General features: G+C 40.8%; 1 protein-coding gene across 1 annotated transcript in view; it reads left to right on the plus strand.

The window, feature by feature from the left end:
- Window positions 1-14,502, plus strand: part of DNAH14 (dynein axonemal heavy chain 14) — a 323,430-nt gene that overhangs the window by 38,195 nt on the left and 270,733 nt on the right. Inside the window, exons 5-7 of the mRNA XM_078440753.2 lie at window positions 2,185-2,315; window positions 5,167-5,319; window positions 6,699-6,811. Of these exons, the coding sequence (XP_078296879.2) occupies window positions 2,185-2,315; window positions 5,167-5,319; window positions 6,699-6,811 (397 nt within the window). The remainder of the gene's footprint in view (window positions 1-2,184; window positions 2,316-5,166; window positions 5,320-6,698; window positions 6,812-14,502) is intronic.

Raw genomic sequence — 14,502 nt, forward strand, 5'->3', positions numbered from 1 at the left:
TTCCTTAAATTTACTATTTATTGTGAAAAATCATTTTTTTAAAATTTGCCCTAAGTCGCTTCCATTCCCCAACGGCCTCCATCAGTTCATTAAATCTGCCAGGTAGCCACCAAGAACGGACGTGTTCCTTGATGCTTTTACAATATCGCGTAAGAGGAATACTCTGGTCGGCAGTTGATATTTTCTAATTTAATATTTTGCAAGTCTGATGGGTGAGAATGAATTTTCATTATGATTTTAAATTGTGATTTCCTGAATACTAACTGGGTTAAACATTTTTTAGTATGTTTACTGGCTGTTTGTCTTTTCCTATAAATTGTTCACCTTTGTATCAGAATGTTTATTTCTTACTGATTGGGAAGAATTTTTAAAATATTTTATACATTAATCCTTAGCTTCTTACATAGGTTATAAGCATTTTCTTCTCACCTGTTAATTATGCTTTAACTTTATTGATGGTGGCTTTTTTGCACATAAGTTGCTAAATTTGAAGAAGTCCAATAACATGCTTTGATTCTTTTTCAGGAACATATTCTATATTTTCTTCTAATATTTCTATCATTTTCTTTTCCACATTTACTTCTGTAATCCATGTGTAATTTACACTTGCATATAACTGCATAGTTTCCAAGTGGCTAACCACTTTGCCGTTGTGATTTGTGAACAGGTAGTGATTCCTCTATTGATTTGAAATATCTTTTTCACTTACTAGATTGTCTTTTGTAAATGGTCCTATCTCTGGACTCTAATAGGTTCTCTGATCTGTTTTCCTAGGTCATAACCATATCCTTTGATTTTGGTAGGTAGGTGTTTTTGTACCCTCGTCTGTATTCCTTACGTCTTGGTCCCTTGTGCCGGTCTCTGTTTGTACTAATATTCACTAGCTGTCTTGTCAGTTAAGAATTTTAAGTTTCTTTCTGTGTTTCAGCAACAGATAGGGCCCAGACGAGGCTGAGGCCAAGGGCACAAGGTTTAAAGAGGAACCGACTCTTGGGGTTTTGCAGGACCTTACCCTCATTCTGTCCTGATGCTGTTTTACATAACAGTTCAAGTCTCCCTTAATCCTTAGCAGAGACCCTGTTTCGATCAGCTGGTGTTTGTTGTTTCTACATGACCAGAAGTATTTTTTTAAATATTTTTTTAAATGTTTAAATGTTTTGAGAGAGAGAGAGCACAAGCTGGGGAAGGACAGAGAGAGAGGGGGAGACACAGAATCCAAAGCAGGCTCCAGGCTCTGAGCTGTCAGCACAGAGCCTGATGTGGGGCTCGAACCCACGAAGTGTGAGATCATGACCCGAGTCGAAGTTGGCTGCTTAACCAACTGAGCCACCCAGGCATCCCTAGAGGACCAGAAATCTTTAGAAAAAAAATTTTTTTTAATGTTTATTTCTTTACTTTTGAGAGAGAGAGACAGAGCAAGAGCAGGTGAAGGACATAGAGAGGGAGACACAGAATCTGAAGCAGCTCTAGGCTCTGAGCTGTCAGCACAGAGGCCGACGTGGGGCTTGAACTCACAAACCACGAGATCATGACCTGAGCTGAAGCCGGACGCTTACCCATCTGAGCCACCCAGGGGCCGCAAGAGGACCAGAAATCTCGAACAACTTCATAGCGTTGCCGGTTTTGCCAGCATGGCGTTGGGATTGCTTCCCTTCCCGTGATGTATCAAGAAAAGCTTAAGGGCTAAGAGGGACAACCTGTAGGCATGGCAGATACAAACCAAGCAACAGGAACGTTTCCAGAAGGAGAGAATCTTTAGCCGCTAAGAGATCAAGAAAACAAAGGTCTCAAAGGTGTCTGTGGGATGAGTATCTTTAGGAAGCATATTCCCACCGTGGGTGGTCATCACTTCTTTCCCAGCCCAGTGTAGGCTTCTGTTAAGAAAACCTTCTAACTGGCGCCTGTTCCAGTGTCTTCTCGTGCCACCAACCGTGTGATTGTGGAATTAGGGCTTCTGCGATACCTTTCTTAGACGGAAAAATATTATTCCTTCTTTCCAGCTTATGTTAAAAGTAAATTTTAAGCTATTTTTTCTCTTCCAATTATAGAGCCTTTGTGTAAACTTTTAAGTTCCCATTAAAATATTTTCTCCGTGTAGAAATATTTGGAGTAGTATACATTATCCTTAAGTGATGCCCATATTCACACTTCTATTGGATCTTTTTTTTTAATGTTGTAAACCAGAACCGGAGGATGATGATGTGACAAGACATATTATAAGGCTACGAGAAAAGTTTGGCTGGCAAACAATGTTACCGCAGCGCTGTTTGGAGTACAAAAGTTCCAAACTTGCAGTTCAGAAGATTATTCTAAAGGTATTACTCTGTTTTATTCAGTTTTGTGCTATAAAAGTTGTTATTGGAAAGTGTATCTCAATCTTTATTTCATTCACTGCACATATTACATCAAAATTAAATATCCCATTAACATCAAATTAACAATCATGATTTCATAGTACATGCTTATAAAAGTGTTGGATGTCGGGGAGCCTGGGTGGCTCAGTCGGTTGAGCGTCCGACTTTGGCTCAGGTCATGATCTCGCGGTCTGTGAGTTCGAGCCCCGCGTCAGGCTCTGTGCTGACAGCTCAGAGCCTGGAGCCTGTTTCAGATTCTGTGTCTCCCTCTCTCTCTGACCCTCCCCCGTTCGTGCTCTGTCTCTCTCTGTCTCAAAAATAAAAAAACGTTAAAAAAAAAAATTTGAAAAAAAAAAAAAAAGTGTTGGATGTCAAAAAAAAAAAAAAACAAACAAAACCCAAAACAATCAAAAACTGAAAGTGTGGGGCATCATTTCATTTCACTTATTCCAAGAACGGAGAAACAGATACAACATATGTCCAAAATTTGAATCTATTCTTATGTTCCTGTTTATCAGTTATTTTGCGATTTAAGAAGAAATCCTAACGTGTGTTTGTAGCATGTATCTGCACCCTTACTGCTTGTGCCCCATTTTCTGTCTCATTATCTGTGTATGTCCTTATCCCTTCCTGTTCGGGGAAGTACTAGCATGTCCTGGGTCACGTGACCGGGGAGTACAGGCAGCCACAAGCACTGGTAACTCTGCCTCCTGTGACCTCCTTCATTACAGAAGATGAAAGACTGGGCAGGACCCTCTCGTCCTACTCCGTAGACCCAGGGCGCTCAAATGGCAGGCCCCAGGCCAGCAGCATCAGTGTCCCCTGGAGCTTTTGAGCAGTCCGAAGTCCCCTCTCTGCCCCCGACTTGGGAGTCAGAGACTCTGGGGGTGGAGCCCAGCGATCCGTGTTTTATGAAGCTGCCCCAGGCGATTCTGGCGCACAATTGAGAACGGTGTTTCTAGACCAGGGGCCGACTTCCCTTTTTCCGAAAAGCGCCACATGGTAAATATTTTAGGCTGTGCGGGCCCCCTGACCTCTGTCGTAACCACTCAGGTCTGTCATCGTGGTGCGGGAGCAACAAGTGGGTGTGGCTGTGTTCCAGGGGGACTTCATTTACTGAAACAGGCGCGTGGGCCCGGCCGTGGTTTGCTGGCCCTGCTCTAGGCTGTCACCAGGAGGATAAGTGCTCTTTTGATCATTGTCGGAGGCAGCGTTAACGTAAAGGCAAGCACCACGCATGATGGAATCGGAGTCTCCCGGGTGTGAGGCTCTATTTGTACGCTCCCGGCGTTATTTTGGGCAAGTTCCTGGCCTCTCTGAGCGTCGGCTTCTTTGATGTTGAAGCGGAAATAATAGTACTTAACGTTAGGGAGCTGTGGCCAGGAAATGAGGCAATGCGCGTGGCGTGTGCCTGGCAGATGGTGGGCGCCGTGGTTTCACAAAGCTGTCCCTGAGCTGGATGCCCCTGGACTCACTGACAAGGTGTGTTTCGCGTGTATGTGAAGAGAGGATTGAGAATGTGAAACAAATACTTGTTTTTAATCGAAAGACAATATTTAATTGGAACATTCTGTGCTTCTTGTACGTGGATGACTTCATTACATACACGACCCATTGGGAGAGTCGTGTCTGCGTTAAGGTTCTAACATCCTTAACTTTTTGAACGATAATTAGAACAGAAATGCCTCGAGTGGCCCAGTAACTGGAACACAGCCGCCACCGTGCACGTCGCCATCCAGAGCTGAGTTATTAACGTTGACTCGCGGTTTGTAGACTTGTTTCTTAAGGTTTCCAGGGATGCATTGTGTCCGGTCAGAACAAGAAAAGGGAACGGTTGAGACATTGAGAAGGAACACGAAGGGTCTTAAGGGAAGATGGTTTTTTGAGAAGTAAAACTGGATCCAGAATTTTAAATTCCAGTAATTAGAAACTGTTTACTCAGTTCAATAGCTTCTGAAGGCATCACTGAATTATAATTTTTTTAATAATAAATTTTAATTATCCAGGAATGACTAACTTGAACTTTCTTGTAGAGGGTTCATAGTGACAGTTAAAAATTTTCAAAGCTAGAAGAAAGAAATTTCACTTAGATTTTTTTCTTAATGTGGAATGGCTGATTTCTCAATAATGCCAGGTAAAAAAGAAGCAGGTATTAGGGTAAATTGCAGTGTGTCGGAGTGTGGGTTTGGTCAGACACATGCTCACATCTTAGCCTGCCCCTGCCTGTCTTTGTGACTCTTCTCAAATGACCTAATCTCTCAAACTAGTAATTTCTGCATCTGTTTAACGATCATCATCCATGGTTAATTTAAAAAATTAAAGCAATTAAATTCTCGTGGTTATAAATATAACATGAAACAGTTATTACTTATTAAATATTTATTATTTACCTAACAAATTATTTACCTAACAAATATTAGCTATTGTTACTCTAATACTAAGCCACCGTCATTAACAAAATAAATGATTAATGTGCTCAAAAGGCTTCCGGTGTTGGAAGATTTACTGAAGGTGGAGCGTGTTGTAAAACGTATGTTGCCAAGTTCTTTGTGTGAATAAGCACGCATGAGTGAACACATAGATCAGTTTTCGTGAATGTTTTTTCACCACGCTGTAAGAATGAAAATTATATATTTTAAATCTTTCATAAGATTGATCTTGTTGAACTTTGGACGGACACAATTTGATGTTAACTTTCCTCAGGGATATTATTCTTAATTTTCATCTAAAATTGTTTCAGTTTATTGAGTAACCTGTTCAGCCATTTTACTACTTAAGTTGATCAAGTTAATTAAAATTTTTTTAACCTCAGGAACCTTTAAAAGATGATGGAGAATTTGTATATTGCCTTTGTCGGAAAAATCGTAAAGGTGTCTATAATCCGTATGACCTCCAGGTGGTCTCTGCTCACAGAGCTAGACATGGCAAAGAATTCTGGATTATTACAGCATCATCTGTCTCCAAGGTAACAGAGGGCGAGCGAGCTCAGCTTGGAGAGTCATAATGGAAAAATATTATTCGATTTAGAATATCTTTGTGTGTTTCAGACAAACCTGGCCATTTGAGAAGTAGCTTATGTTTCAGATCCTCTTGGGGAGAAAGCTTTTTACTGGCGAGGTTCCTTTTCTTTTTTATAGAGATTTAGGTTTGGGGATTCAGTTTTATCTCAAATACCTTAAGTGTGTGTGTGTGTGTGTGTGTGTGTGTGTGTGTGTGTGTTTAAAGAAAACTAGACTACAGGGATTTGCTGACATCATAGGAATTATAATAATAAAAGAAAAAACTGTTTTCTCAGGTTGGTCAGAAACTTCATTGCCAGAGGTAGAAACCCCACTCCCCCAATACACTCAAATAGTGCTTTGATACTGATTACAAGTTGTGATCGTACAACTTGTTACTTGTTTGGGCCGTTTGTTTAGTGTCTGTGGTGCCAGCCTCCCGGCTACACTGTAAGCACGTGTGGGCGGGGCCACATCCAAATGAAGCAGATCCGTAGGTGCACGTGTGGGGACGCCCCGTGTGTGTTATCAACTGAAGATGGAAAGAACGACTTCTATATAAACAAAAGTATGCACGTAAATACGTATATGGTGATATAGACATACTTTTATTTCTAGAAGACATTTAAGAAAAGGCTGCCATTCGCATGGGGGAGAGGGGTTCTTGGGAAGAGAATTCCTTGAGGGAAGAAAGTCCTGTGGTTCTTGAATGTCAAAATGGGGTATCTTGGGGCACCTGGGTGGCGCAGTCGGTTAAGCGTCCGACTTCAGCCAGGTCACGATCTCGCGGTCCGTGAGTTCGAGCCCCGCGTCAGGCTCTGGGCTGATGGCTCGGAGCCTGGAGCCTGTTTCCGATTCTGTGTCTCCCTCTCTCTCTGCCCCTCCCCCGTTCATGCTCTGTCTCTCTCTGTCCCAAAAATAAATAAAATTTGTTAAAAAAAAAAAAAAAAAATGGGGTATCTTGGCAATGGGATTATTAGCCCCTCTGGAACCACTCTATCCCTGTAGTTAAAATTGAGCTCATAAATACTACCTGCATAGAAAATGTGAGAATTACGAGACTGAAAAGAACAGGTATCTGTGGAAAGTATGTCAAGGTGAGGAAGTTTCCCGTATTCTTTATCGGAGCACAAGAAATAGCATTAGAAAAATGGCAAGAATAGAAGTCGTGTGGGATGGGAAACCAAGTTTGGGTAGAGACGAAGTGGTGGAGGTCGTATACAGAACAGGCCTCATTATCAAGGCAAGCAGTTATGAGGCAAACCCAGGGTTGCCTAAGTCCTTGAAAATTGTGCATATTTGTTTTAAGGCAATAAAGTCGTGCTTTTGTGCTCTGTGTTTACAGGTTACTAACGTAGGTGGCGTAGAAGAAGTAGAATCTGTACCGACTGTGGAATGGCTTTTAGAAAGAACGTGTTACCATTTATTGCAGCAGTTCAGGATATTTTCCAAGTTTCGGTGAGATGAAAGAAAACGCAGCCAGTTATTTGCAGTACGGTCCTGTTGAAACAGGAACCGCTCAGCTGACACGTGGGTTCTGCCGCCCGGTGCCGCCTTTGTGGGGAGTTACAGAGGAAACGGGGTACTCCATAGGGGTGTTTTAGGCTAGATGCAGGTGCAGGAAGATCCTGAACTTACTACCTCCCACAGACACAACACACCTACATGTGGAATCATTTCCTCTGGAAAAGTCCTGGAAACGGAGGACAGAGGCCGCATGGAGACGGGTAGAAGAGACAGAGACACGCTCTCACCAAACAGCCTATCCCCAGTGCGGCAGCCACAATCAGGAGAGATCTCAAAAATGTGGGGACTCTCCCTGAGGAGTAGGGGATGTTTCACACATCAGGCACCTCAATCGTTGGGTTCTGCACCGGAGAGATGAGCTGCCAAAATGTAAAACAATGGGGATTGTGTCCAGGAAAACCATAAAACTGGGGAACAGAGAACCTGCCCGTAAAGGGTTTGCACGCACACTCAACTCACCCTGGGACCCAGAACAAAAGCTGCACTTTGAGAAGCATCTAGGCCATACCGAAAGGAGACTGACCCCCTTATTCCTGAAGTGAATGCCAGAGAAGCAGGATCTTTCTGCGACAGGTGTCATTTTGCAATCCCGTTGTACTTTGCTAATGCCAGTGTTGGTATTAGCCATTTTGGCAATCTTCCTGTAACCTGGGCATGCCCCATCACTCCATGCCACAGCCGCACCACAGCCAGCTGGGCAAGCATCCTGTCTTCCCCTGGCCGTAACTGCAGCCACCTTGCCAGATGAGTGCCATGCCTCTCAGTGCCACAGCCCCGGCCTCCCCACAGCCAGCAGATGCGAGTAGCCCACACTCGGGACTGCCCTGGAGGACCTGGCACTGGTGGCCAGATGGGATTGTGCTTCTCGGCCTCAGGGGTCATCTACACAAGGCCACTTCTTCAAGACTGGGAGAGGTAGCTGTTTTGCCTCATGTATAGAAAAAAAAAAAAAACCACATAAAATCAGGCAAGATGAGACAGAGGACTTATCTTCCAAATGAAAGAACAAGACAAAACCTCAGAAAAAGACCTTAATGAAATGGCAACATCAGTAAATTACCTGATGGAGAGTTCAAAGCAGTGGTCATAAAGGTGCCTCCCGAGCTTGGGAGAAGAATGGATGAGCGCAGTGAGAACTGCCACAGAGAGATGGAAAACACAAGAGACTACCAAATGGAAGTCGGAGAGCTGAAGCAGAACAAATAACTGAAGTATACGCTAAAGGGGTTCACCAGCAGACTGGGCGAATCAGAAGAGGTCGGAGAGTGAACCAGAGGACAAAGCAATGGGACTCGCCCAGACAGAGCAGCAAAAACGAGAGAGATTTTTTAAAAAATGAAGACAACTTAGGTGACCCGTGGGACAATTTCAGGCAAAGTAACATTCACATTATAGGAGCCGCAGAAGGAGAGAAAAGGGGGCAGAAAAACTTATCTGAAGAAATAATGGCTGAAGATTTCCTTAATCTGGCAAAGGAAACAGACCTCCACATCCAGGAATCCCAGAGAGTGCCAAATAAGAATCCAAAGGGTTTCACCCCAAGATATAATTAAAATGTCAAAAGTTAAAGGTAGAGAATCTTAAAAGCAGCAAGAGAGAAACAACTTGTTTACACACAAAGTAAACCCAGGAGGCTATCAGCAGGTTTCTTAGCAGAAACTTTGCAAGGCAGAAGGGAGCGGCAGGACATATTCAAAGTACAAAAAAATTGCAACCGATAATACTGTACCCGGCCACTCAGAATTGAAGGAGAGAGAGAATTTTCATATAACAAAAGCTAAAGGACATCATTACCACTCAGCCAGCCTCACAAGAAGTTCTAAAGGGACTTCTTAAAGCTAAGAAGAAATGGCACTAATTAATGACAAGAAAACATATGAAAGTGAAAATCTCAGTGGAAAAAGGTAAGTATATAGTGAAGGTAGTAAATCATTTATAAAACTAATATGAAATTCAAAAGACCAACATAGTAAAATTAACTAAAACTACAATCATTAGCTAAGTAATACATAAAAAGTTGTAAAATGTGACAAAAAACCTAAAACATTAACAGAGGGGGATGACAATGTAGAATTTTGGAATGTATTCACATTTAAGTTGCCATGAACTTAAAACACATCATTATATACGTACGATGTTGTATCTGAACCTCATGATAACCACAAAAACTTTCAATGAATACACAAAATGAGAAAGGAATCTCAACACTAAAAGTTATCAGACATCAGGGGAAGAGAGAAGGGAAGAATAAAAGAACAAAAACTGTAAAAACAGCTTGAAAACAATAACAAAGGGCAGTAAGTACATACCTTTTAAAATTAAATGTAAATGAACTAAATTCTCCAATCAAAGGATGTAGAGTGACTGAATGGGCTTCTAAAAAAAAAAAGTCTCCTCCGTATGCTGCTGACAAGAGACTCAGTTCAAAAGTAACGGCACACAGACTGAAGGTGAAGGTATGAAAAAATATATTTTATGCAAATGGAAATGAAAAGAAGGCTATGGTAGCTTATATTCACACAAAATAGACTTAAAGACTTATAGAAAATAAAGTAGGGCATTAAATAGATAATGATAAAGGGGTCACTCCAGCAAGAGGATATAATATTTATAAATGTATATGAACTCAACATAATGTTTAATGAACCCACAAAATGTTTAAAGGAAATATCAACAGACATAAAGGGAGAAAGAGACAGCGATCCAATAATAGGAGGGGACTTTAACATCCCACTTTTGTTAATAATTAGATCATTCATACAGAAAGTCTGTAAGGAAACATTGGCCTCAAATGACACATTAGACCAGATGGACTTAATAGATCTATATAGAACATTACATTCAAAAGCAGCATAATATGTTTCATCTTGAGTGCACACGGCACACTCTTCGGGGTAAATAACATGCTAGGCCACAAAAACATCTCAGTAAATTTAGCAAGATTGAAATCATCAAACATGTTTTCAACCATGATGGTGTAAAACTGGAAATCAGCTACGAGAAGAAAATTGGAAAAACCACAAAAATGTGGAGATTAAACAACATGCTACTGAAATGAAGGGACCTTTGAAGGAAAAAAAGGAGAAATTAAAAAAAAATACCTAGAGACAAATGAAAAACATATCAAAAATCTACAGGATGCAGCGAAAGCAGTTACGAGAGAGAAGTTCATAACAATACAGGCCTACATTAAGAAGAAAAATCCCAAACAGCCTAACTTTAAACCTAAAGAATTGGAAAAGAAGAGCAAATGAAACCCAAAGTTAGTACAAGGAAGGAAATAATGAAGATCAGAGTGGAAATAAGTAAAATAGAGACTAAAAAGACAACAGAAAAGATCAATGAAACCAAGAGCTCGTTCCACAAAAAGATGAAATTGGTGACTAATGAAGAAAAAGAGAACTCAAAATCAGAATAAAAGAAGTTATAACTGACACCATAGAAATATGAAGAATCCTAACAGAGACAACAGTCACACACAGGCAAACCGGACAACCTACAAGAAATGGATAAATTCCTAGAAACATATAACCTAGCAAGGCCGAATCATGAAAAGGTAGAAAATTTAAATAGACCAATTACTAGTAAGGAGATTAAATAATAATCCAAAACTTCCCAACAAAGTCCAGGATCAGAATTCACTGGTGAATTGCACTAAACATTCAAAGAATATTTAATACCTAGTATTCTTAAACTCCTCAAAAAAAAAAAAAAAATGGAAGAGGAATGACAGCTTTCAAAGTCATTTTATGAGGCCATCAGTTACCCTGATATCAAAACCAGAGCATACCACAAAAATAAAATTACGGGCCAATATCCCTTATGAACATACATGCAAAAATCCTCAACAAAATATTGACAAATCAAGTTAGGAAATACATTAGAAGGATCATACATCATGGTCAAGTGGCATTGATTTCAGGAATGGAAAGGTTCAACATCTGCAAAACAATGTGACATACTGTGATACACCACGTTAAAAAAAATGAAAGATAAAAGTCGTATCATCTCAATAGATGCAGAAAAAGCATTTGACATAAGTCAACATTCATTTATGATAAGAACTCTCAACAAAGTGCATATGGAGGGAATGTACCTCAACACAATACAAGCCATATGTGACAAACCCACAGCTAAAATAATATTCCAACTTTGAAAAGCGAAAAGCTTTTACTCTAAGGTCAGGATCAAGACAAGGGTGACTACATTTCTTAGCAGAGAATTGGAAGTCTTCGCCACGGCAGTTAGGCAAGAAAAAAATAAAAGGCATCCAAATTGGAAAGGAAGAATTAAACTGTTATTATTTACACATGACATTATACTATGTATGGAAGAATAAAGCTGTAGATATTGCAATCTCAGATTTCAAGATCCACTACAAAGCTGTAGTGATCAAACAGTATGGTACTGGCACAAAAATAAACATGTAGATCAAAGGAACAGAATAGCAAGCCTAAGAGTAAACCCACGATTATATGGCCAATTAATCTTCCACAAAGGAGGCAAGACTATGCCATGGGAAAAAGTCTGTTTAACAAATGGTGTTGGGAAAACTGGACCACTTGCTTACACCACACACAAAAGTAAACTCAAAATGGGCTAAAGACTTGAAAGTAAGAACTGAATGCATAAAACACCCAACAGAAAGTAGGTGGTAAACTCCTTGACGTCATTGTTGGAGATGTTTTCTTAGATCTGACTTAAAGGCAAAGGCAGCAGAAGGGAAAGTAAACAAATGGGATGGCATCTAACGGAAAAGCTTGTGAGCAATGAAGGAAGCCATCAATAGAATGGAAAGGCCAACTACTGACTGGGATAAGATGTTTGTAAATCATATATAATGAGGAGTGAATATCCAAAAAAAGAAAAAAAAAGGAATTCATACAACTCGGTAACAAAAATAATCCAATTCATAAATGGGCAGAGGATATGAAGAGGCATTTTTCCAGGACCTGCATACAGGTGGCCAACAGACACATGAAAAGATGCTTAACATCATTAATCAGGGAAATGCACGTCAAAACCACAATAGGATATTACCTGCTGCATGTCAGGATGACTATTATTAAAAAAAGAAATCACAAGAATTGATGGGGATATGGAGAAAAGGGGCCCTCGCTCACTGTTTGTGGGAATGTAAACTGGTGAGGCCACTATGGAAAACAGGATGGAGATTCCTGAAAAAATTAAAATTAGGACTACCAAACAATCGAGCAATTCCACTTCTGGGTATCCTAAGAAAATGAAAAGACTACTTTGAAAAGATAATGCACTCCTTTGTTTCTGGTGGCTCTATTTGCAATAGCTAAGACATAGAAACAACCAAAGGGCTCTCACTGATAGAGATGAATGGATAAAGAAAAGGTGGTACCTATATACGACAGAACAGTACTCAGCCAGAAAAAAAAAAAAAAAAAAAGAAATCTTGCCATTTGCATCAACACGGATGGGACCCTAAAGTATTCTGCTAAGGGAAGTAAGACAGGGAAAGAACTATACCACATCATTTCAAGTATATGTGGAAACCGAAACAAAACCAAGACTCATAGATACAGAGCGCAGAGTTGTGTCTTGCCAGAGGGGAGAGGTGCTGGGTGGGGGATGAAACGAGTGAAGAGAAGGTACAGACTTCCCGTTATGAAATAAGTCACAATGATGGAATGTACAGCCTATGGAATACAGTCCGAGTGCTGTATTAACCATACGGTCACAGATGATAACTACATTTATTGTAGGCATCAGTTCACAATGTCAAATTACTGTGTTGTACACCTGAAACTAATATAATACTGTATGTCAATTATACTTTGATACAGTTTTCTTTAGATAAAGGAAGCTTACCCATTTAGGTATGAAAACGCCCATCTTTTTGGATAAATATTGTAAGAAAAAGATTTTTTTATGGTCAGGTTTAAGTTGACTATAATGACCTTAATTTACCGTGTATTTTTCATGCATTGATTCATTAAATGAGTATCTATTGAGAGTTTGCAAGAACCACGCATTGTTCTGGATGCTGGAGAGACTCTGTTGAACAAAACGGTTGTCTTGCTCTCAAATGTCTTGTAGTGGGTAAGAGGTAAAAACATCAGTACGTGGAATACCAGGGGCAGAAGGAATGTTATAGAGGAAAATAGATCAGAATTAGGGGGCTGGGGCGGCTTGGTTCGAGATCATCACTTAATAACTCATCTAGTTCTGAGTGACACGGCGGGACAAGGACAGCAGGGTTTCTGCGAGTCTGATCCTTCACACAGAGGTCCCAGATTTGTTCTCCTAGTGTTTGTACCTGGCTTTTTAATTTCCTTTTGTTTCGTGTGTAGTCGACACCTGATGTGACATTAGTTGCACCACGCCGCACCCGTCCCCGAACAGAACGGTGCCGTTACCATAGTTTTTTTGTTTCTAATGTATGTATTTCCTTGTGGTCTGCTGCTACCTGGTGGAGACTAGGAGAAGAGATGTCATATCTTAAATGGTTACATTTGATATCAAATAGTTGGAATAACTAAGAACCTGAGGAAGTTTACTTGTACAAGAGAAGTGAGTGGATTTTGTAGCAGAGAAGTTACTCACTTACAAAACAAGTATTTATTGTGTACTTTTGCTCCACCGTTCTGGGCACTGGAGGTATCCTGGTGTAAAAAACGTACAATGTCTGTGTTCCTGTAGAACTTCATTCTAATGGAGGGAGATAGATAACAAGTAAATAAATAAGATTATTTCAGCTGGTGACAGGGGCCAGAAAGATAATAAAGCAGAGATGTGTGGTTGCTACTTTAAGTGGGACGGCCAGAGAGGTGCTCTTTAAGCGGAGGCCTCACCCATGAGAAGGACACGTCCACAGGGGGTCTTGAGGGAATAGTTTAGACAGAGCACATAGCAAGGCCGGAAGTTGGGAGGCAGGATCAAGGTCGCCGTGTATCCAGAGGTAGAGATGGTGCCGCTGACGCCGAAGTGTCGGAGAGGTTGGTCCGCAAGGACGCGGGCTCTGGCTGTCTGTGCGAACCTGAGTCACATGCCGCGTGGGTGACTGAGAGTTCTGAGAAGTTTGTCTTCAAGAAAATAGATGATCATCGCATCCCTGTAAATTAGGTGCCAGTGCAAACTGTCATCATTGGGCTTTCCACCGTTATCCTTGCCTTGTAACACATGCTTGGGGTTCGCTCCGTTCTAAGTAATTTCAATTGATTAAGCTTTTGAAGCATAGTTGGAACTGGGATGAGTCATCTTCTAGGACATTTAGCATCAGTAAGTGCATGGTCAAAATGGTTCATTTTTTTAAAATTCACGTTAATCAAAGTATAAGTTAAAGTTTACGCAGATTAAAACCTATAAATTCATTTGATTTAAAAATTTTATTTTTAACATTTTGTAAAGTTTTTTTTTTTTTATGACTAATAATTGTAACAACATGTCAAGCAGAAAAAAGGTGAATCTGAAGGGTTAGTGGCTCACAGAGGCGACGTGCTGTGTCCGGTGCAGGGGGGGTTAGCGGCTTATGGAGGCGACGTGGTGTGTCCAGTATAGGGGGTTAGCGCCTTACAGAGGTGATGTGTGTCTCGTGCAGGGGTGACTTGAGCTGCAGTGCCCGCCTTTTACCTCGTGGGCCGTCCCGGAGG

Source organism: Panthera onca, chromosome F1 (genome assembly GCF_046562875.1).
Source record: "Panthera onca isolate mPanOnc1 chromosome F1, mPanOnc1 haplotype 2, whole genome shotgun sequence".
Classification (NCBI taxonomy): domain Eukaryota; kingdom Metazoa; phylum Chordata; class Mammalia; order Carnivora; family Felidae; genus Panthera; species Panthera onca.